The 22,040-nt window shown below is 32.4% G+C and overlaps 1 protein-coding gene across 1 annotated transcript; it reads left to right on the top strand.

The window, feature by feature from the left end:
- The first annotated feature begins 1,498 nt into the window (after positions 1 to 1,498).
- LOC144835458 (ficolin-2-like) lies at positions 1,499 to 16,139 on the top strand. Its single transcript, XM_078690542.1, has 6 exons — positions 1,499 to 1,526; positions 2,446 to 2,675; positions 10,446 to 10,655; positions 11,103 to 11,225; positions 13,087 to 13,354; positions 15,913 to 16,139. The coding sequence occupies exons 1-6, from the start codon at positions 1,499 to 1,501 to the stop codon at positions 16,137 to 16,139; spliced, it is 1,086 nt and encodes a 361-aa protein (XP_078546668.1).
- Positions 16,140 to 22,040: the final 5,901 nt, after the last annotated feature.

Raw genomic sequence — 22,040 nt, 5'->3', positions numbered from 1 at the left:
TTAAGTTAAATATCATAATGCAATTTTTTAGTTTAAAAAAAAAGAATGGTCAGAGAAAAGATTTAAAAATAAACAAAAAAAAAACAGTATAATTAAGACTAATTTATCTATAATCAGGTCAACCGAACAATGTGGTTGCTCCGTCATATCGTCGATGAGGTGCCATTTAAAAATAGTTTACATACTGTACTTTTCCACCATGATCATTGGTACCTTTGTATTTAACTGTACTATCTCAATGACATCAAACAGCATAACGCATTGTGTTTTTGTTCTTAAAACATTTATAGGATAGGGCCAATAAATTCAGTGTGACTACGTAATTGTGAACAAATAATTATAATTATTATTTTGTAGATATAATTTAGTCTACCGCATTTGTATTCCAGATTAGGCCTAATGGGAATAAATATTTATTGCATTTCCCTGTTTTATTTATTTATTTATTTATTCATTCAATATATCGTAATCGCAGCACCAGGCTGAATTAAAACAATATTAACATGATAATGTACTCATCAAAAGGACAAAAATCTAAAAATTTACAAATACTGTATAAAAATATAAAGGTGCAAAATTCAAGAATCTATAAGAAATATAGGCCTAAAAATAGAAAATTTACAAAAACACAAACACGTGAGGAGAAATAGCACATGACGACCAATAAAACAAGAATCATTTGTCATTAAGGAGTTTGGCGAGAAAGGGTATAGCACTTTTGACATATCTTTCAGTTCGAGCACGGGGGATGAGACATTCGTTGGATTTTCCAAGGAGCATACTGTGAGAACGAGAATTAATAGGAAACCACTCTTTGAAGGAATTGAAATAGACGCTTCTCGTATCAAGGGCTGAAGATTAGAACTTTTAAGTGCGTTAAGATATGTGTCGTACTTAGGTCCCAATATAATCCGAAGCGCTCTTTTTTTAATTCGCTCAATCATGAGAGACTGTTTTATAGTAATACAACTATGCCACGCTGGTGAGGCATACTCGACAATAGGACGAACGTACCCCACATAAACGGACACCAAATCGCAAGCAGAAACTCCAAAACGCTTGAGACGATTAAGCATAATCTACGGCTACTATTAGAAATCATATTGCTAACACGAGCATCCCATCTTAAATTTGCCTTAATAGGGATACCGAAAATTTTTATTTCATGCACAAAATCCAGCAATTTACCACCTATAACTAAGTTTGGAGGATCGGGAGGGTCTTTTTTAAAACAAACTTGCAAGGCTTTACATTTTGATGGATTGAGTTTGAGAAAGTTGTGACTAGCCCAGTTATCTAGATCACAAACGTCAGAATCAACAAAAGTGGGATCACTATCACGACGGACCTCAACGAGGCTAATATCGTCAACATACTTAAATTTAGATGATTGGGCGTTTACGGCAGCATCGTTAATAATAACGTTAAAAATAATTGGTCCACACTTAGTGCCCTGAGGGACGCCACAAGAGAGCGTTACCCAACCAGAGAGTTCGGAATGGTAACGAACTCATTGGCGTCTGTTGGTAAGAAAGTCAACTACCCAGGGCAATTTCATTCCGAACACCAAGATCAAACAGCTTTTGGATTGCAAGCGTATGATTGACGGAATCGAAAGCCTTGGTGAAGTCAGTCGCAACTAACGTACCGACTGTGTTAGGTTTGTCAGAGCCTTTATAAAGAGAGACAACATCTCAACCAGACAATGAGTTGTTGAGGATCCCTTAATTCCACCAAATTGATGATGATCAATTCGGGTGGAGATATCGTTACAGACCCATTGTTTACTGTTAGTAAAAGGATTAACTCCAAAGGCAACATACTGACAAAATGACAATGTTGTGGGTATCAGTGGCTGGATCTCAACGGAGATACGAAAAAAGGCAAAAAGCTAAATCAAAACGATAAAGTAAACAGCCAGAAAAAAAGTGCAACTCGATGTTCCCTGTTTGTATCTTACTCCTGACTGTCAATCATTTCGATATGACGTCACATCACAATCATGTGATCATCAATTATCTAATAGTGTAGAAACTAGAAAAAAAGGCAGTAATCGGACGTGTATATTACGACAGTACGTATTGTCTGGTGGTATAATAACAATGAATTATAGGGAGCAACTTTATATTCAGCAAAAGACATCAGTCAATATATTATTGTACCAATAATGATACTAATAGTTTGTGATTATTTTCTATATATCTTTTCTTACTACTGATGGAGGAGGATGGACGGTAAAGTTTATCAACATTTTTATCAATTGTATACAGTATAGTAAAACACACATTTTTGTTCTGTAGTTCAAATGGGCTTCGTCTGACAACACGATCCGCATTGATACCAAGTGTAACCTCTTTTAATTGTGTTGTGGTACATATTCTTTAAACAGATATAAAAGAAGAGCTAATGTATGTTTTAGGTTTTCTTAAAATTTATTTCAAACAGATTGTCAAAAGAGTGTTTATCGGTATAGAGAGGAGTATAAACATGGTTTTGGAAATGTTTGTGGTGGGTTCTGGTTGGGGAATGACAATATACATGAGATGACGTCATCTGGAAAGTACAACCTTCGAATTGATATGAAAACGGTTTCGGGTGAAGCATACTATACAGTATACGAATCCCTCAGAATCAGGAATGAAAGTGAAGACTACACTTTGGAACTTGGAAATAAGGTGAGGTGAGGTAATTAAAATGTTCTGAATATTATGAAGGCGATTGGAGATTATTTTCATTGTCACTTAAATGGAAGGTGTGGTAACTCATTACAGTGTTTTAAATTTAATTCCACAATATAATAACACATACAGGATAAAATCAGTGTTATACTGAATAATCTAGACAAAACAATCTGTGATCGTCACACATCAACACGAAGCGTGAACAGACTAGAAACATTATTCTTCCTTACCATGACAGTAATAAGCGCTTCATAACCCAATTTATCATGTGACTAAAAATGCAATGAACTGAAAGCAGAAATGTGTTTTATTCAATAAGCTATGTATTTACCAATAGGTTATTGCTACAATGACAAATTATAGATAGAATTGGTTATTGAAATTAATTAATCTACTTGCTAGAAAACCATTCCGTCCGGATGAAAGAATATTCTATTTATTATTTACAGCCTGCGTGATATGAATTTGTTTTATTGTAAATTGATGTAAAATGTATTAATTTATTTTCCACACTTTTTGTGCTGCACCTCATGATTAATTTATCTTAGAGTCCTACGTGAAAACAACAATAACAATTTAACTATTGTATTTTCATATAAAAATGTGTCTATTCTGCACTGTTTTATTAGTTCTTGTTATATTGCAATTTAATTAAAACTGCAAGAATAAATTAATTATAAAAACAGGAAAATAATAACACAGCGTGATGTATTGTACAAGATGATAATGATAGCACTACTTAATAAATATTTATTACGCGTGCGTGCCGAAATGTGCGTCAGTAAAATAAATTTGCAAACTGTTCTCATCAAAATCATTGGTTTGTGTTGCTGCAGTAAACCATTCTTAAAGTCATGATGATAATATTCATGTTGATGTTATAAGAACTCTGAATAAATTACATCTTTACCAATTTGAAGCCATTTTGCATTACAGTAACATTATTAACTATGTGTTAGCAGTAATAATCAGATCAGGAGGACAACATTTCGACATGTTTTACGGATTCAATCTGATCATTATCATCGGTATCTTTATACTGCCCTGTATCATTTCAACCACATCAGGTAAGAATGCAAGCAATTGTTAACAGAAATTTGCAGAGGAATCGCAAATAATATTCATTCATTCAGGCTTATCGCCTGACTTTATTTACTTTAGGCTCTGGTCCCTAGTTATTAACAAAATAATAATTACATTGAAAAATAAAGCAATTTATGGTCACAAGATAAATGAATTGTGTAATTAATTTCGTTCTCTAAGCAAAACATATATCTTAACTTATAAGCATGATATTTAGATAGATTATCAATAATTATTGTATCCTGTGATGACATTAAACGGCAGAATTTAAAAGTATTTGGATTTTCAAAAAATAAAGAAGGTATACATTTTTTTCTGATTCCCTTGTAACGAGAGCAAACCGTAACAAAACGATATTCATCTTCAACTTCATTTATATTACATATTTTACATAGCCTATTGCTGGGCTCTATTCTTTTCCATCTTCCCTTTTCTACCTCTAGTTGAAGTGTGCCCAGTCTTAGATGACTTAAAGATCGCTTATATCTAGTTTCAAGGGTCTGTAGTAACTATCCATCTACTCCGAAATTGTTTTTGAACATTTTATAATATCTTAATTTTGAAGAAATATTTATGCTTTCATGAAAGGATTGGCGTTCCATATCGGTTAGCCTTTCTTTTATTTTATTAATTATAAAAAAATTTATGAAGGACATTATTTTGTGAAAACCATAATATGTTTCCATAACCAATAGAGCATAACATATGTTTTACATCGCTTACCCAACAATTACTATTATTTTGCGCTTTATGAAGTTGAGATTTACAACATTTCTTCGCATATTTGTCCTCGTTCATATTTACTAGTCTTACCCAATAACGGATTTTAGTTTACTATACATTGTTTTTATAACTTTGATTATTTTACCATTTATACCAGATTTTCTTAGTTTACTTATAAGGAAATCGTGTCTAATAGAATCGAAAGTGCGTTTTAAATCTATAAACGCCATGTACACAGTTCCTCGTTTTTTTGAGAGATATTTGTTAACAATTGTCTCTAAAATAAATATTTTATCAATAGTACGACAACCTTTTCTAAACCCTCCCTGTTCTTGATGTAATATTTATTTTCTTCTGTCCATTTGCTTAATCTATTGCTTAGAATGTATAAAAACACCTGGCCTTGTTAAATATAGGAATAATAAAGCTTGTTGCCCATTGTTGGGGAAAATTTCCAGAGGTAAAAATACTATTACGAATTTTCGTAATTGCGCTAATAGCAGCATTTGGCATACAAGTAAAAAATTCGATTGGGAATCCATCAATACCTGGAGCTTTACCCTTTTCTGTGCTTTAATTGCATAAATTACCTCTTCCCGGCTGATTTCTTCATTGTAACAATCGTTCTGTTCGCAATTGTTATCGTTATCGTATTCTATATTGATTTCTTGTATATTATTTGTTTGATTTTGGAACATTGTTTTGAAGTAATCATGCCATTTTTTAAGTGTAATGTTTGTCACGTTTTGTTGTCGTTTGGTTTTTAGGGTTTCCCAAATTTTGTACTGTTATGTTCCTTTATTAACCTGATTCATTTTTTTTGTGATGAATTTTTATATTTATTTTTCTTTAATTTTATTAATTTTTTATAATACTTTTTCTTTAACAGATATTCATTTAATATGGTGTTAGTTTTGTATTTTATATATTTATTAAGAATGCTACAAATAATAATTTTTTTGCATTTTTTTTGTAGTTGTGTTTATTTTTTTGTATTTATGTAAACATATTCTAAAGTTCTATAAAGGTTAATTAGGGCTTCATCAATATCTTTTTTTCAATATTTTCATTAATATCATCAAGAAATTTGAAAATTTGTTCATCATTCCATTTGTCCTTGGCTTTATTCACCTTTTTTTCGGACCATTGAAATGTTTCATGTGTTTTCCAGATTTCTTTTTTTAAATCGTTCGTAATTTCTTTTTTGTTTTGTTTAGTCTGTAATAAAATTTCAAAATGTAAAGGCATATGGTCGGATTCTATCCTAATATCCACTTTTGGCCTTATTATTTTATCAAAATTAACTGGAAAAGTAATAATGTAGTCAGCAACACTTTTGCAAAATTTTCTAAAAAAGTAAAGCTAAATTCTCTATTTATCCTACCATTTACTATTCTCATCCCTGTTTCTTTACAATGATTTAATAAATTAATTCCATATTCATTGACTATTTGATCTTTATTACTTCTAACACCTATATTACTATCCATTTCATTATCTTCTTTATATATATTTCATTATGCCAATTGGGTGGACATTCATCTTCTGTAATAAAATGATTCATTGTACCTGTTCTTCCATTAAAATCTCCCATACATATATATTATTTCCAAACTTTTTTTTGTGATTTGTTAGGTCATTAGAAATAGTTCCAAAAAAATCTTGATTATTTATAGCATGTGTTGCATTAACTGGTGGTCTATATACCACTGCTAAGAATTATGCTTGATAGATAACCAACATATATAATTTGAAGTAGGCCTACTGGGAAGTTCTTTAACGTCTAAATTTGTTTTATAATAAATAATAATACCGCCACTCTTTCTACCCCCTGCTTTATGTCTTATGGGCAATTTACTAATACAGTCGTATCCTTCTATATAACAATTTTCTACAGGTCCCGTCCATGTTTCTACTAGACATACAATATCATATTTTTTATTCTGTAAACCGTTCACATTCCAGTGACATATTAGTGATCACACAGTAAAATGAATGTTTGAAATAACCAGAATATCATAAATATATTACATTTTTATATATATCTTATGATTTATATATATATATCTTATGTTATTAATTAATATTGTTATGTCAGTTATTTTCCGTCCTCATGATTGGTATACAGTAGGACAGTCATACTGAATTTCATAGTCGTCTGGTAAATTATTATGTTTTGTAAAAGCTTCCAAAGTATGTTAATATCATTTCCGACTGGAGAACAGTGACTTAATTGAATCAGGTTTAATATTCTTGCAGTCTTCTGTTGTTCAGTTGAACAATGTAATAATAATGTCTTGATTTTTGGTAGTAAAAATGTTTGGTGGTTTTTTGTTTTTAAGAGGAATAGCAATGTATGTTTTTCCGGTGATGTAGGCCTAATTAGAAAGAAGTAAATATGATTTCAACTCCATCCTCTTTGTTTGTACCTTCTTGTAGGCATACACCCCTTGACAAAATTCCATACAACGAACAATTACAATTTCTTAAAAAAGCATAATGTATTTCACAATATTTTATGTCATAATACCCTATCGGGAGCTAATATAATTATAAGAATCTCTTAGTCAAATATACCTTACAATGGGCCAAATCGTCCCGTCACACCTGGGCCGAATCCCATACATCTATTACCTATAGCAGCTTTGGAATAGTAATTAGTAAGACATATAACCTAGCCTAGTGTTGGAAAAATGTTGCTCGATCTTATGTTTGGCAGGAGCAGCGTGCACAAGATAAAAACACGACAGTATTGTAATTACCGCCAGTTTGAGATTCATTTGAAATGCTTTAAGATGTTTAAGAGCAGTTTTATAAAACCTATTTCTTTTCAAATTCACCCGTTTGTTTTTCGCGTTGCTGTTCTATTGTTATTATTCAAGTTAATCTATTGTTAGTTGATAATTAGTTTTTTAGCGTGTGTCCTTGCTTATTTCATTATGTACATAGGTATATACTTACAGAACATGCCTATTGATTTTCAGGAAAATTGATATATTGGTCATGTCAAAAAAGCTTATCTTCCGTACGATATTTTAAATAGCACGCATTCTGTCTTCTTTTAACATGGAAATATTCTTTGATATGGATCAAAAAATTAGTCGACTGGTCAAACGGTTAAGCTTACTCCAAGGTTAAGGCAGGGACGCGGAAAATAGGCACAGCTTCAAGAAACTCTTCGAATCCTGGTCAATCTTGATTTTAGAAAGGTCATTGTTGCAATGACGGAGTTTGTTTGTTATTTTCAAAACATATTTTGATTTAATGTTAAAATTATTTAAACAAATTATAAACCCAAGCAGGATTTGAACCATATAAAGCTAATACCTAAAGCAAAAAAAATGTATCATTCAACATGCTCCGAGTCAGAGGATATATTTTGCCAATTACTTCAAAAGAGGCACTTTATGGTGACCTTGGGTGGGTTCCATTATCCAAGTTACACAAACTGTCCAGAGTTAAATTATTTAATCGTTTTATAACTATGGATGACCACAGGTGGCCTAATATTGTACTTAATTCTATGCTACAATTGAAATGTGACTTTGATCGATTAAAATATAAATTTCTTAGTAGTTGTGTTGACATATTTGAAAAATGTACAGATATAGGCTTTTACAACAATGTTTTTGATAATGATAGTTTAACTCTTGTTCCTTTCTCAGTCAGCAATGTCGAGACATTTTCTAATTTAGAAAAATATTTACTTGATAAAACACATTTTTATGGGACAAGTCTGAAATTTAAATTAAGATCTAACGCTCTACCTTTAGATTGTAAAACTTATAAATGGTCCAATGATGTGTCCGGTCTTTGTACTTTATGTGGGAATGGTGAAATTGAAGACATTAAACATTTTTTATTAAACTGTAAAGCATTTGATAATATTAGAATGAAAGAATTATCCATTCTGAAAAGTAATCTTGTGCTCTGTAATGATTATGACACATGGAATCGTTACACAACAGCAAGTGCTGATGATAAATTACAGTATATTTTAGGTGGAGATTCTATCGCGATTTGTAAAGAATCTGAGACCTTTTTTGATTTGTTTTGTAAACAATACACAAGAGCTGCATGGGAGAAACGGTCAGAACTTAAATCTCCCAATATATAGATTGTTTTTCTTTTGTATTGTTGCTTTTATATATGATTTGTAAATATTATACACCTGTGATAACAACTATAGGTCTTCAGTACCTGATGTTGAAACACAATGGTTTGTAATGTAAACTCTTCTATATTTTATGTTTATATTTATATACCTTTTAAATTATCAACTCAAACCTATGATACTGTAGGACAATTTAAAACAGTACCTGTATTACCATGTTGATAATGATTTTTCTTTTATATTTTTGCAAATAGTTTAAGAACCTGTATCCGTCATATAATGTATTGTTTTGATGTATTATGTTAAATTGGATGCACCACTTCTGTGTGTGCCACCGATGCAAAGGTGTCATTTCCTAATAAATTATTATTACTTATTATTACTTCACTAAATTTCTGAGTGCTTTCATTACCTGGCCAAATTAAAAATTGGTGTTTGGTGTTTGTCATCACTCTAGCGCTCACAATTCGAATGACTCAAAATTACTACCATACATGTCGCTTGGTGCAAGGACGACACTGCTGTTTTTGTAAAAATCTGGACCATGGTCCCAATTTTGGACCACTTTTTAGAATTATTTTCAGACCTGCTAGTGTTAAAAGATAGGACAGAATTTTTAAAAGCCGGCGAGCAGTCTTAAAGTAACAAATAAACTAAAATTGCATTTTCTCGAGAACTAGTTGTCAAAAAAACTTCATTTTTGTACAAGAGGCAAGAGTTATAATTTGTGATTTGTAATTTTAAAACATAATTAGATTTATTGTATAATTTTTTTGATGCAAGTAGTTTATAAACCTATTTCTTTTCAAATTCTCCCGTTTGTTTTTCGCGTTGCTGTTCTATTGTTCGGTTTGTGTTTGTTTGTCATCACCCTAGCGCTCACAATTTTGATTCGAATGACTCCAAATTACTACGATACAATACGGTGCTCTGTGCTGGTGTCAACAGATTCAAGTTACCGAGATCGAGTCTCACCTTGGGAAACGAAACGAAATCAGATTAATTTTTATTATCCGTTTTGGTAACAAGGGGGGTTTATGGCCTTTTTAGAACTTTGATCGGGTTAAATTCGGTCATGGTCAAGTGTCTTTAGGAGGCCAATTTTGATTTTTGGCCAAATATCACGCTATGCGCGAAGGCTAGTTTGTTTGTTTGATTGTTTGTTTGTCATCACTCTAGCGCTCACAATTTTCATTAGAATGACTCCAATACATGTCGCCTGCTGCAAGGACGACAATTTTGGTTAAAATCCGGACCACGGTCCCAATTCTGGACCACTTTTTAGAATTATTTTTAGACCTGCTAGTATTAAAAAGATAGGACAGAATTTTCACAAGCCGGTGAGCAGTCTTAAAGTAACAAGGTTTTTGATGCGAATAGTTTAAAAAACCTATTTCTTTTCAAATTCATCCGTGCGTTTTTCGCGATGCTGTTCTATTGTTAGTCGACTGAAGCTATTGTTAATTGAAAGGCTGGTTACATAACCATTACACCAAATTCGCATACACATGGTTGAAGTTAAATTATCACACACAGCATTCAGACAAATCAATAATAAAAAAATATATAATATATTTTTTTCTCATGAATTCTTATGTAGGAGAATTTTACAGTAGGCGGAGGTAAGCACATTCGGAGTGTCGTTCTAGTTTTGATATTAAATTTGATATGTAAAGCCTTGTGAACGGTATACATTTTTTTTATAACAAATGAGCAGTAGCAGTATAATTCAATAATAAAATAGTGTTTATCTCTTTGTTATTATTTCGCTCGTGTGGGTATTCCTTTCACGTTAACTATTATTTAAAATAGGTAAATCCTGTATTCGATCTACAATTTTCGAGAAACATTATGATCTGCTGAAATCAGAAGGAACTGACTTGGTGTTTTCTACTAGAACAAGAAGTGCAACTCGATGTTCTCTGTTGTGTCTGAGTCTTACTCCTGACTGTCAATCATTTCGCTATGACGTCACATCAAAATCATGTGAATTATCTGGCAGTTTGAGATTCGGAAACACTGGAGATAAGGGTGTATACTCACTTCGAACAAATGTACGTATTTTCTCCAAGGGAGTAGTTAATAAAGAAGCTTTGATAATTCGTATATGACGTAGTTAGTTCGGTCGTCCCTATCACTCCTTAAGTCAATGTTTTTTGTACACTTTGATTTGAATATATCATTAAAAGAAAAAAACTTCAATTTAACATAGTCATGACGGGAACTCATGTGCACCTCGGTTTGCACAAAAGTAGTGGGGGTTGTAGGAAAATTCTCCCACATAATTACTATTTCAGATATTGACATTGTCAACAAATTGTGTATTGTGGATTTAAGCCATGGAGCAATAATTAAATACATATTTTTCCATTTTGAAACAAATTTTTAAATCAAAATAAAAACAATAATAAAAAATGTTTATTGTCGTAGGCATACGATTAAGAGTTAATTTACGTGTCTTATCAACAGGCTTGTATTGCCGTATTTTTTATTAAATTTAGGTGAAAGATTGCCAGGATATTTTGAAAACGTCAAGAAAAAGTGGATTATACCCAATTGCCAAAAGTGGTAGAAACGGATTGCTTGTATACTGTGATATGGACACTGATGGAGGAGGATGGACGGTAAAGTTATTCAACATGTTTATCAATTGTATATAGTCAATTGGATTTAACCATTATTTTATTCATTCAATTCGTCCAATAATTTCAAACCTAGAAATGCAATATTTACAGGTATATTAGTTTTGTAGTTCAAATGGGCTTCGTCAGAGTTGGGACAAACATTATTTACAAAACAAAGTTACAATTTGTATTATTTACATAATTATTAATATTAAATAAATCAATGTTAACTTTTTGGTTAAACCAGTTGACAAGTACTTACTTGCTACGTTTCAGCTACTTTCAGTAGCCTTGATCACGCAAATGACGTTGACATGATGTTCTTTCATTCGTCATAGTTCGGTGAATTGCGCCATCTCCCGTCTGATGTTCAGCTTTCTGCTGGTGTCCCCCTTTGGATGCTCGGGTGTCCCTTTTTATTAAGTCATCGTAGATGTGGCTCAGTTCATGTCCTCCTTAGTCTCTGTTGATGTTCATATTCGTTTTTCTTATCCAAATGGCTTCTTTTATTTTTCTTGATAAGTAGTGTTGTTCTTTGTCTAATATTTTTGTATTTTCAAAATCCAGTATGTGATTTTCTATGGTGGCGTGATCTGTGATAGCTGATTTGTGTAGAATTTTAGATTGTGAATGGCGAGCGCTCCTGGTTCTTGTTCCTACCGTATTTTTTTCCACGTCTGTTTTGTGTTCTATTATTCTGGTTTTTAATGCTCTGCCTGTTTCCCCTATGTATACCTTCTTGCAGTTGTGGCAACCTACTTGGTAGACTATACCACACTGTTGATCTTTGTCAATCTTGTCTTTAGGATGAACGAGACTTTCTCTTAATTTGTTTTTGGGAGTGATATATGTATTTATATTGTGCTGTTTCAATGTTCTTCTTAGCCTTTGAGTCATCCCTTCGACATACGGTAAACCAATGTTGACTCTGGATTTTTCTTTATCTGTTGTTATTTCTTTGTCTTTCTTTGCTTTTCTATGTTCCCTTTTGTCTTTAACTCTTTTAAAACTCCAGTCTGGATATCCGCATGTTGATAAAGCTGCTTTTATGTGGCTCATTTCTTGTTTTTGTCCTTCTTCTGTTGATACGATGGATTCACATCTGTCCACTAGGGTGTTGACTACGCTGAGTTTGTGTTCGAGTGGATGATTTGATTGAAAGTGTAGGTATTGGTCTGTGTGTGTCGATTTTCTGTACACTGATGTTTTTACGTTACCATTGTCTTGAATAGTGATTAGAGTATCGAGAAAAGGGATGGTGTTGTTTTTCATGTTCTCCATAGTGAATTTTATTTGGCCTGTCTGGTCAATGGTGTTTAGATGTTGAAGGAGTTCTTCTTCAATCCAATTGGTACAATTGCCAGGACATCGTCTACATATCTGCGCCAGAAAATCGGTTTGATATGTGATGGTGCTGTTTCTGTGGCACGTTGTTCCAAGTCTTCCATGAATATATTTGTCATTATGGGGCTGACAGGACTGCCCATTGCCATTCCCTCTTTTTGTCTGTAAATATCACCATTGAATGTGAAATATGTTGTGTTAAGAACTAGGCTTAACAGCTCCACGATGTCCTCCGTTTTCAAATTGGTGTTTAATTTTCTTTGGACTTGTTCCAGGATCTTAGTTTCTTTCAGGGCTACTGAAAGTAGCTGAAACGTAGCAAGTAAGTACTTGTCAACTGGTTTAACCAAAAAGTTAACATTGATTTATTTAATATCCATTTGAAACCAGATGAAATTTTTTGAGAATCTAATTATTAATAGTTGCTAGTAACACGATCCGCAATTGATACCGAGTGTAACCTCTTTCAATTGTGCTGTGGTCCAAACAGAGATACAAGAGCTATTGTATATTTTAGGTTTTCCAACGACGTGAAGATAATTCAATAGATTTTTATCGGTATTGGGAGGAGTATAAACATGGTTTTGGAAATATTTGTCATGGTGGGTTCTGGTTGGGGAATGACAATATACATGAGATGACGTCATCTGGAAAGTACAACCTTCGAATGGATATGAAAACGGTTTCTGGTGAAGCATACTATACAGTATACGAAACCTTCAGAATCAGGAATGAAAGTGACGACTACACTTTGGAACTTGGAAATCTAAGAAATAGCAACACTGGTAAATGCAGATTGTTATTATTAATTAAGCCTTCACTATTAACTAACTTTCAATAAAAGTTAAGTAGACTGGAATATGAGAAAAAATATGTTATTATTATTGCTGTGTTGTTATGTACTTAAGAAAATAGCAATTTTTAAAGTTTTGGCTCTGTATGGCGATTTTCCAATAGTTTGCGCGTGAGATGATGTGGGCCTAATAGTGTGTATAACTTAGTTCCGTTTTTTCTATCTCTTTTTATTTGTTTCATCACATGAAAGTGGCTGGACGTTAGGTTTATACCCGTGCTGCATTTTAATGTAATCTATAATGTATTGAATAATCTTGCTGACAGTATAGGATTATTTTCATTATATTGATTACAAGTCAAAATTAGAATATATCATTATATTATGCCTATACATCTTGCATCACGTGCCGTTTGAATTTTTTCAATTCAATTCAACTAAACATTTATTTCTTCCTTCAATAAAATTAGGTAATCATAACTAAATCTACCTTTAGCGGAAAGTGATATTTATAATAATGGTTCACGTTCAGCTTTTGGTTTAAAAAAATGCAAGTTGGTGTTTTTGTTCAGAAAAATAATATAGTCGTATCAGTCTATACATCATTCGGGACTTATTCGGGATATAAGAACTTTTAGATTAAGTGGACATACATTGACGTATCAGTAGTGAACGTATGACGTATTGACCTTCGGTTCTGACCTTGTAATCTCTATAATAGCGCTCACTGTGGTGCTATTCCACCGCGCTGGGCCGTTGAAAGTACACGAGAAACTATCCGAGATCCTTAATTTTCTGAACGAAGGCTGGCGTCCTAGTGATAAGACCCAGGCCACAACCTGTATTATTAAATGTTTTATTTAAAATAACCAATAAAAATCAATAATTCACAGTTTGCAAATATATTTTGACTGAAATTCACTTTACTACATTCTCAGAAAATCATCGCGAGATTCTCGGCCATGATTTTTGGTAAACTTTTGCAGTGTTATGACGTCATACGTCCACTGGTACACACGGAGAGAGAACGTAAAAATGCCACTGAACAAGCGCTCAATCAACGTATCAGGCGCCTACCACAAGCGCATAAAAATGACGTAATAGGGTAGAGGTCGACATAGCGGACGTGAAAATCTAAAAGTCCCTGTTTTCTCCAAGAAGGAAGACATAGGACAGTGGCCTAGCCTTCTACACAAATACAGTTTTAGACTATACTAGGCCCATGCTTTTGAACTAATACACAAGAGTAATAAAATAATTAATGTTTTCGCGCCGCTGCTCTAGTCAGCTATGTCCCATGAGGACATATTCATTAATAAGTTGTTTCATAGCGGTAGTTTTAGTATCTAAGGCCGACAGTTTTGCGAATTTGCAAACTCGACTATAATTTATAGGTCCCAGCTGCTGGACCCAAAAAACGTCCGAGAAAAGAGAGTCTAGGAGGGTTCACGGTTGAACGATTTTGGATTCTTGCCCTTTGATTGGTTTACGCGAATAAACAGATTGTGGAAGAATTTTCACTTCTTTTAAGTAAGTAATAACAACATTTATTCAACATCAACAGACAGTTTACATAGTTTATGGTCAAGACACACAGAAGCCAAAGTGGCTTGTCTTTGTAGTCACCAAGGATAAAACATGAAACATAGACGGACGCATTACAATTACAAAAAAAGACATTTTGAGACAGAAAAAGAAAAAATACAAAGTGAGATCAAGCAAAATAACTCCATGATGCAGTGTACTCCTCCAATTTGGACCACCGTCGGATTTCAGAGTTCTCGCTCCTGATGTCTACGGCTGACTTTGGCAGCCAACCGCAGCCGTCAGTCATGGACATCCCCGGCGTCCATTTAGGCTGTACAGTGTGTGTACACCGATTGAATGAGGAATGGCCTGGTCCATAATTGGAGGGGTCATGCGTCTTAGGCGTTAAATCTAAAATATAATGTAAGCATGGGTCTATATAATGTAAGCACTTGTACCACACACGTTGTCTCTAGAGGGTATTCAGTTGCATGCCTACAACAGTTCAAGTTGAGGTCACACACATACAGGCTACAGCACATTAAAGTTCAACATTGACCATTTTAAATGCCATTTTTTAATTAGTAGATTAATATTTGTTGGCAAATAACACATTGTTGGAAAGGTACACATGTCTTCTTTCAAATGCTGTGTATACAATTAACTAGTGAAAAAATGGGCATGTGATTCATAATTAAAGAACTATCTGTGATTTGTATGTATCTTTGCGATTAAAGGACATCTTTTTAATAATTAATCATAAATTAATCAAAAGAACAATGATTAATTTTAAAATGTCGGGCGGCGTTTTTTGTAAGAAATATTTCTTGTTTATATATTAAGTATATTGAATGGAAAGAATATTTCAATTCGTGAAATATTTTCACCATCAACTCAAAACATTTATTTTATATACTGTATAAGAAAACACGTTACTTTGTTTCTAACCAAATTTAGGAAAGTATGTAATATTTATTTCATTATAACTATATTCAGATTTATTTATTTACTATTATTTTTTAGTTGATGTATTGGAGAATGGTCCAGGGCAATGTTTTTCGACACGTGACAGAGATAATGATGACAGGGATGACGACGAATGTGCCAAGAAATTTAAAGGCGCCTGGTGGTATCGAAGTTGTTTCTCATGTCATTTAAATGGAGAGTATGGAAACTCATTTGAATGTTTCACTGACACTAGAAATCCTCTGGCCCTGAGTTGGGCCGAAATGAAAATGAAGCGTGACTAGTACTCATATCATGTTTAAAGATGTTTTGACTCACAAAAACACAAACAAATTAAGATGAATAAAATCAGACTTTAAATATGCCAAAAACAAACAAAAAATGGTTATCAACAAAAATGTGTTAATACTGACAGCCCATGCAATATTTTTCTTCTTCATTATAATATCATCTTAATATATAATTTTCTACATAATAATTTTCCATATAATATTCCATTATAACATATTTCACACCTGACTCTGCTTCTTTTTAATTAATTTTGTTTTAATTAATACAAAATAAAATTTAATTAATACAGTTTATGCAACACTCTGAAGTTGAACACGTCTTTATTTGTTTAGCGTATTGTAAGGATCGACGTCAACCACCAAAAAACTGCAGTTAGGCCTATACAATAAATCGTAATACCGTGTTATACCGTAGTTCATAATGCTAAGTTATATTTCCTCATGTATATTCATATACATTATGAATTAATATGAGTTATTAAGGATGTTAATCATACTCCGCTAGTTAGTTAGTCTGTTCTGTTAGGCTAGGCCTATATCACAACAATTAAATAAATTTAAACTTCGTTCAAACACTTTACCACTTGGAAAAATTACAAATGAGTGGAACATTGATAATCTAAATGATAAGTGTAAGGTTTGTGGGTCAGGTGAAGAAGATGTTAAAAATTTCCTGTTTATTTGTAGTATTAAGTTACATTGTATTAGAATTGAAGAATTGCAAACACTTTAACGTAATCTTATTGCAATGAATACTTTTGTAGATACTTAGGTTAATTTTATTTTTTGTGACCTATCTATTAATGTTCAATATGTCCTAGGAAGCACGTTATTTCATAACAATAATTCTCACGATATTTATGCTGTGTTTGACAGTTATTGTAAAATGTACACAAGCCGTGCTTGGAAACTAAGAAATGCAATTGTATTACAACTTTGAACTGTTTTATTTTAAAAAAGTGTTTTCTTTTCCATTGATGTTGCAAAATTAGTAGTTGTATTAGTGTAGTTTTAGTTTGAAAATAAGTTTTGGAATTAGCGTCGAGTCAAATTTTATGTCATTATCTCAAATATGTTTTATTTTAGTTTCAGTTTTTATTTTCCATTGTTTTTGAATTAAATTTTGTAATTGGTATGGACGCACCATCTACGCATGTGTGCCACTGTTCAAAAAGTGTTGTTCCAAATAAATATTATTATTATTATTATTAAATACACACGCGCAGAGCTCCTCACCAAAGATCTTATATAAGATCTTTGCTCCTCACCGATTAAAAAGGGGGATTTCCCTTTCTCATTTAGCAAGTCTAAAGAGTCTCCAAAGATATTTTTCTGTAGTTTGTAAATATGACAATGTCCATGTTCTGTCATATGCCCCGGCCCTACGACCTCTGCATGGAAACTTGTATTTTAATCGAATGTTTCTTTCACCGATGTCTTTATTAGGCATTAGCCAGTAATCAAAATGATCAAGGTTATTGCTTAAAACCTCGGCAATGCAAGGCAGTAAGTTCATTCTTGTCTTTTTGAAGGAATCATGTAGCACTCAGAATTGCAGCAATTGGTCTATCTGAAAACCATTAAAAGTAGGCGCATAACATATACAGTGATTGTATTGGAGATGTGATAGGCTTATCACATGTTTTAAACATAAAACATGAAGAATGAAAAAAAATGTTAAGTCTCTATAATCTTAAGGACAAGAAAATAAAATCGTTTGATTTACAATCGATAGTATATTGAAACACACTGTAATGTCCTACCTTGTTTTTTTTTTTCAATTAGTCTATTAAAATTATAAGCTATAACAATGTTACTGTTTTGTTATGACCTTTTATTATCAATGAAAATATAGAGAGGTTCCAATCTATTATAGTTACCATGAAATCAATAAAAGTATTAAATATCTAGGCCTAAATCTAATATCGAAATAAACTTGTTGATTTCTTAATATTGCAATTTTCTTTTATTTCATTAAATCACAATATCGTGAGCTATATTGAATTTTATAAATATTTCTATTTTGACTTTGCACATTTTATATGTCTGTATATATATTAGTCAATTTTCGTGTTGGTATTTTCAATTTTTAATTTTTTCAATTATATAATGAATACATATTATGTTATGCTTATTTTATATAGCTTAATATTGTGCAATATTGAATTCTATTTTGAGCTTATTAAACTCCACATAAGTTTGGCTCTGATGTGTTTGTTTTTATAAACCGTACAGTAGGTTTCCTGAAAAAACGTTAGAACCAAAAATTCTACCTTGGTACATGGAACAATACTTTACTTTTAGTGTCTAATCGAGACAAAATAATTATCTAATTTCATTTAAAGGAATGTGAATAATAAAAACGTGTTTTATAACTAGAATTTAAATATTTCTTAAACCTTTACTCTAATATTTTATTAGGAGGCCTAGGCCTATGCGATCTATACTTTTCGAGTTAAATCGGAATTTGCTAAATAGAAATCAGAAGAAACTGACTAATATTCCTTAATTGCAAGACGTTGTTGTAAGAAAACAATCCATGTTTGCTACGAATTTTATAAATATGAAGATACGACTCCATCATAAAATAATGAGACAAGAATGTGGCAGGCCGATACCATGCAATACAGACAATTCAAGTCTAAAGTTTATTTTTCCTTTTAAATTTCTGATGGCAATTATATTTGGCTACAAATTAAATCGCGTTTGACGTTATTCATTCGCTCTGTGTTCATTTTTACAGTTTCCAGTTATTAACGCCAAAGTTCATGTATTCGAGAGCCATGTCAATTTCAAGAGCGTATGTATACATTTACGTAAGGACGTATGTTTTTATAGGACGTATTTAGAGTTTTATTCGTATTCGTATTAAGGACTTTTCAGTAAAATCGCGCGTAACCCTTTTTTCTCAATGCTTTAGAAAGTGGGTTCATACTTTCCGTAATAAATTGCAACTGATTTATTTATACACTTTCAAAGAGCACGTTTGATAAATACAATAAAATCAGCACAACATCCTTCTTTTTAAAGTTTGGGAAAACATCCTTGCTGTATTGATTTATACTCCATGGACATAGTAGATAGTGTGATTTCTGTTATTATTAGATATTGTACGCTATCTAATCATAACACAGTAAACCGAACAAGTAATTGATAACAATGCGCGTATTGATTGATAGATATTAAACTTTGATTTTTTTTTACTAGCAAATCCAATTGATTTTTAAAAAGCCGTTATTATTCTTACAATTAATATGATGCGTGCGCTTTTTTAAAACCATATTTTATTAAAAATAGAAACTACGAACGAATATTATATATTTGCCGGTGGTAAATATTATGTATTAAGAATTATATGCTTTGCAGTAGGGTTGATGATGGGTTATAACAAAGTGCGAGGCATCGTTTTGAATCAACCAAAAAAATTCAAAAATGCGATGCAGAGGAAATCAACGAAATTGATGATGTAGACTAGGTCTTTTACGTGGACATCGTTCGTACTACTAAAGGAATATTGTATGAATACAGCCATAATTATAAAATATTGATTAAAATATTTTCTACATAGGCCTCTAGGTTAGGGCTAAGCATATTTGCTAAAGTGTGATTTTAGGCCTAGAATATGTTGATTGTCGGACGATCGAGTCCAGACGATTGGTAATCACAGCATATGCTCCGAAATATCAGAAAGAAGTCTGTGCGTTGCTAAAAACCACGTGCCTCGTACTTTTGGAAATGATGAAATGATGTGCGTGGCATCATTTCATCAATCATCATATTCTATGCCTAAAATCACACTTTCACAACATCACCTCATTACTTTCGGAAGTAATTACCAGGGTTCTAATTTTAGTTGAGTACATAAATCACTGTGTCTATTCGTTTCTGTAAACTTATTTATTTTTATTTATTTAACAACATATTTATACAGGATTATACACAATCAAGTTGAATATACCTGTTTTGCATTGTGGTCCTGTCGACAAAAACGGAAACAACTTTAAATACAATACAAAAACAGTTTATAAAAAGTCAATAAAAAAAAAATAACAGGAAGGTGAATGTTATGATAAGAATGAGATCTGTATCTAGCTTTAAAGGACATAATCGTGGGTGAATGTTTTATATCTGCTGGCAAGTCATTCCATATTTTTCCACTTGCAACTTTAAAAGACGAATCCATTTTGCTAGTCGAGAACCATCTGTGGGCACGACCTAGATGGTACGCGAGCGAAGCGAGCGTACCATCTAGTAATAACAATGAATGAAAGAGAGCAACTTTATATTCAGAAAAAGACATCCAGTCGATGTCACGTTATATCTTTATCGAAATATTACTAATAGTTTGTGATTATTTTTTCTACATATCATTTCTTACTATAGTCTTTTGTAATAGAATCATAGATAAAAGATGTCTAGGACATTTTCGAAACTTCTAAAAATGCCAAAATTGGTAAACATTCATTACATCTGTACTGTAATATGAACACTGATGGAGGAGGATGGACGGTAAAGTTTATCAACATGTTTATCAATTTTATATAGTCAAGTACAGTGGATTAAACCACTATTTTATTCAGTGGACTGAAATTAGTCCATTAATTTCAAACACACATTTTTAGTTCTGTAGTTCAAATGGACTTGTTACAACCGCTAATGTAGAAAACCCCAGCTAATGTCGAAACAACCGTTAATGCAGAACAATCCACCACTAATGTAGAGGATATATTCAATATAAACATTTTCTACATAAGCTAGCAATAGTAACTATATAAGCTGGGAGGTAATTTTCGTTACTACATAAGCTGGTGTTGATTTTTATTTACTACATAAGCTGTTGGTGTTTCTACATTAGCCGGAGGTTTTACTATTTTAGCGGTGGATTGTTCTAGATTAACGGTTGTTTCGACATTAGCTGGCGTTTTCTACTACAAGTGGACGGAAACCTCTTTTCTCACCACTGGTCAAGAAATTAATCATTATGAATATCTGAGCAACCACTGATCAGAAAGTGATAATTTTGGTCTCAAATTAATTAAAATTGCCATATCAATATCTCATCAACTACTAGTCAGAAAGTTATAAATTTAGTCTCAAATTACTCGCAAAGTATATATTTATATTTGCTCAAAACTATAGAAATACACAGAATGTTAAAAAACACCTATTTTGACATTTAACCTATAGCCTGCACAAACGTTTTTGCGTGGAGCACATTTAGGCCTATCTATATGAGCACAATGGAAAAACAAATCTTCGCCTTGGATACATACATCAACTATCTCAGATGTAACACGAAACGTAGATTTGATAACATCAGTTCTCACTATTACGATAATTGTTCAATATTTATATATTATAAAGGGTTTTGAAACAAAAGTCCTAATTTAATCGGTAGATTTTCCACCGTGCCGTAGAAGTAATTTCCGGGTTCACGGTGTGTTCACGGGTTTAACTTGCAACTTCCTGGTTTCAACTAAGTTGGCCGTTGGTGGCGATAGCCATTTTAGATTTTGTTCATTTTCGAACCGCGCCTGTGAAGCGGTCAGTAGTTTGAAAAATAAAAATTATACTGCAAATAAAGATCAAATTAAATATAGTCATAAAGCATCAAAGTATATTGTGGGAAATAGTATATAAAATTAAATCCGAAGAACTGATGATAAAACCTTTTTTTTTAAATCGAGTGAAACCCAGATAGCCAAGTTGTTGAGTAAGCTCAGGAGGAATAACCTAACTCCCGTTAGAACCCTGGGATACTTCTGCCCATGTTGCAAGCCGTCTAAAACATCTTCTTTCTTGGGCCAAAATGGCCCAATGTGTCGCAGAAGTTAGTCTCAAAAGACTAAAACACTAAAATAAATGTACTAAACTAAATAATGTATTAATTATACC

The sequence above is a fragment of the Antedon bifida genome, chromosome 2 (assembly GCF_963402885.1).
Source record: "Antedon bifida chromosome 2, ecAntBifi1.1, whole genome shotgun sequence".
Taxonomy (NCBI): Eukaryota; Metazoa; Echinodermata; class Crinoidea; order Comatulida; family Antedonidae; genus Antedon; species Antedon bifida.
Note: the sequence above shows the minus strand (reverse complement) of the source record. Positions and strands in the feature narration are given on the sequence as shown.

What these genes read in the sequence shown, in the direction of transcription:
- LOC144835458 (XM_078690542.1), top strand. Translation starts at nt 1,499, where the DNA reads ATGGTAACGAACTCATTGGCGTCTGTTG. An exon ending in CTTTGGAACTTGGAAATAAG is followed by an intron (nt 2,676 to 10,445) that starts GTGAGGTGAGGT and finishes ACAATTTTCGAG; the next exon opens with AAACATTATGATCTGCTGAA. An exon ending in TCTAAGAAATAGCAACACTG is followed by an intron (nt 13,355 to 15,912) that starts GTAAATGCAGAT and finishes ATTATTTTTTAG; the next exon opens with TTGATGTATTGGAGAATGGT.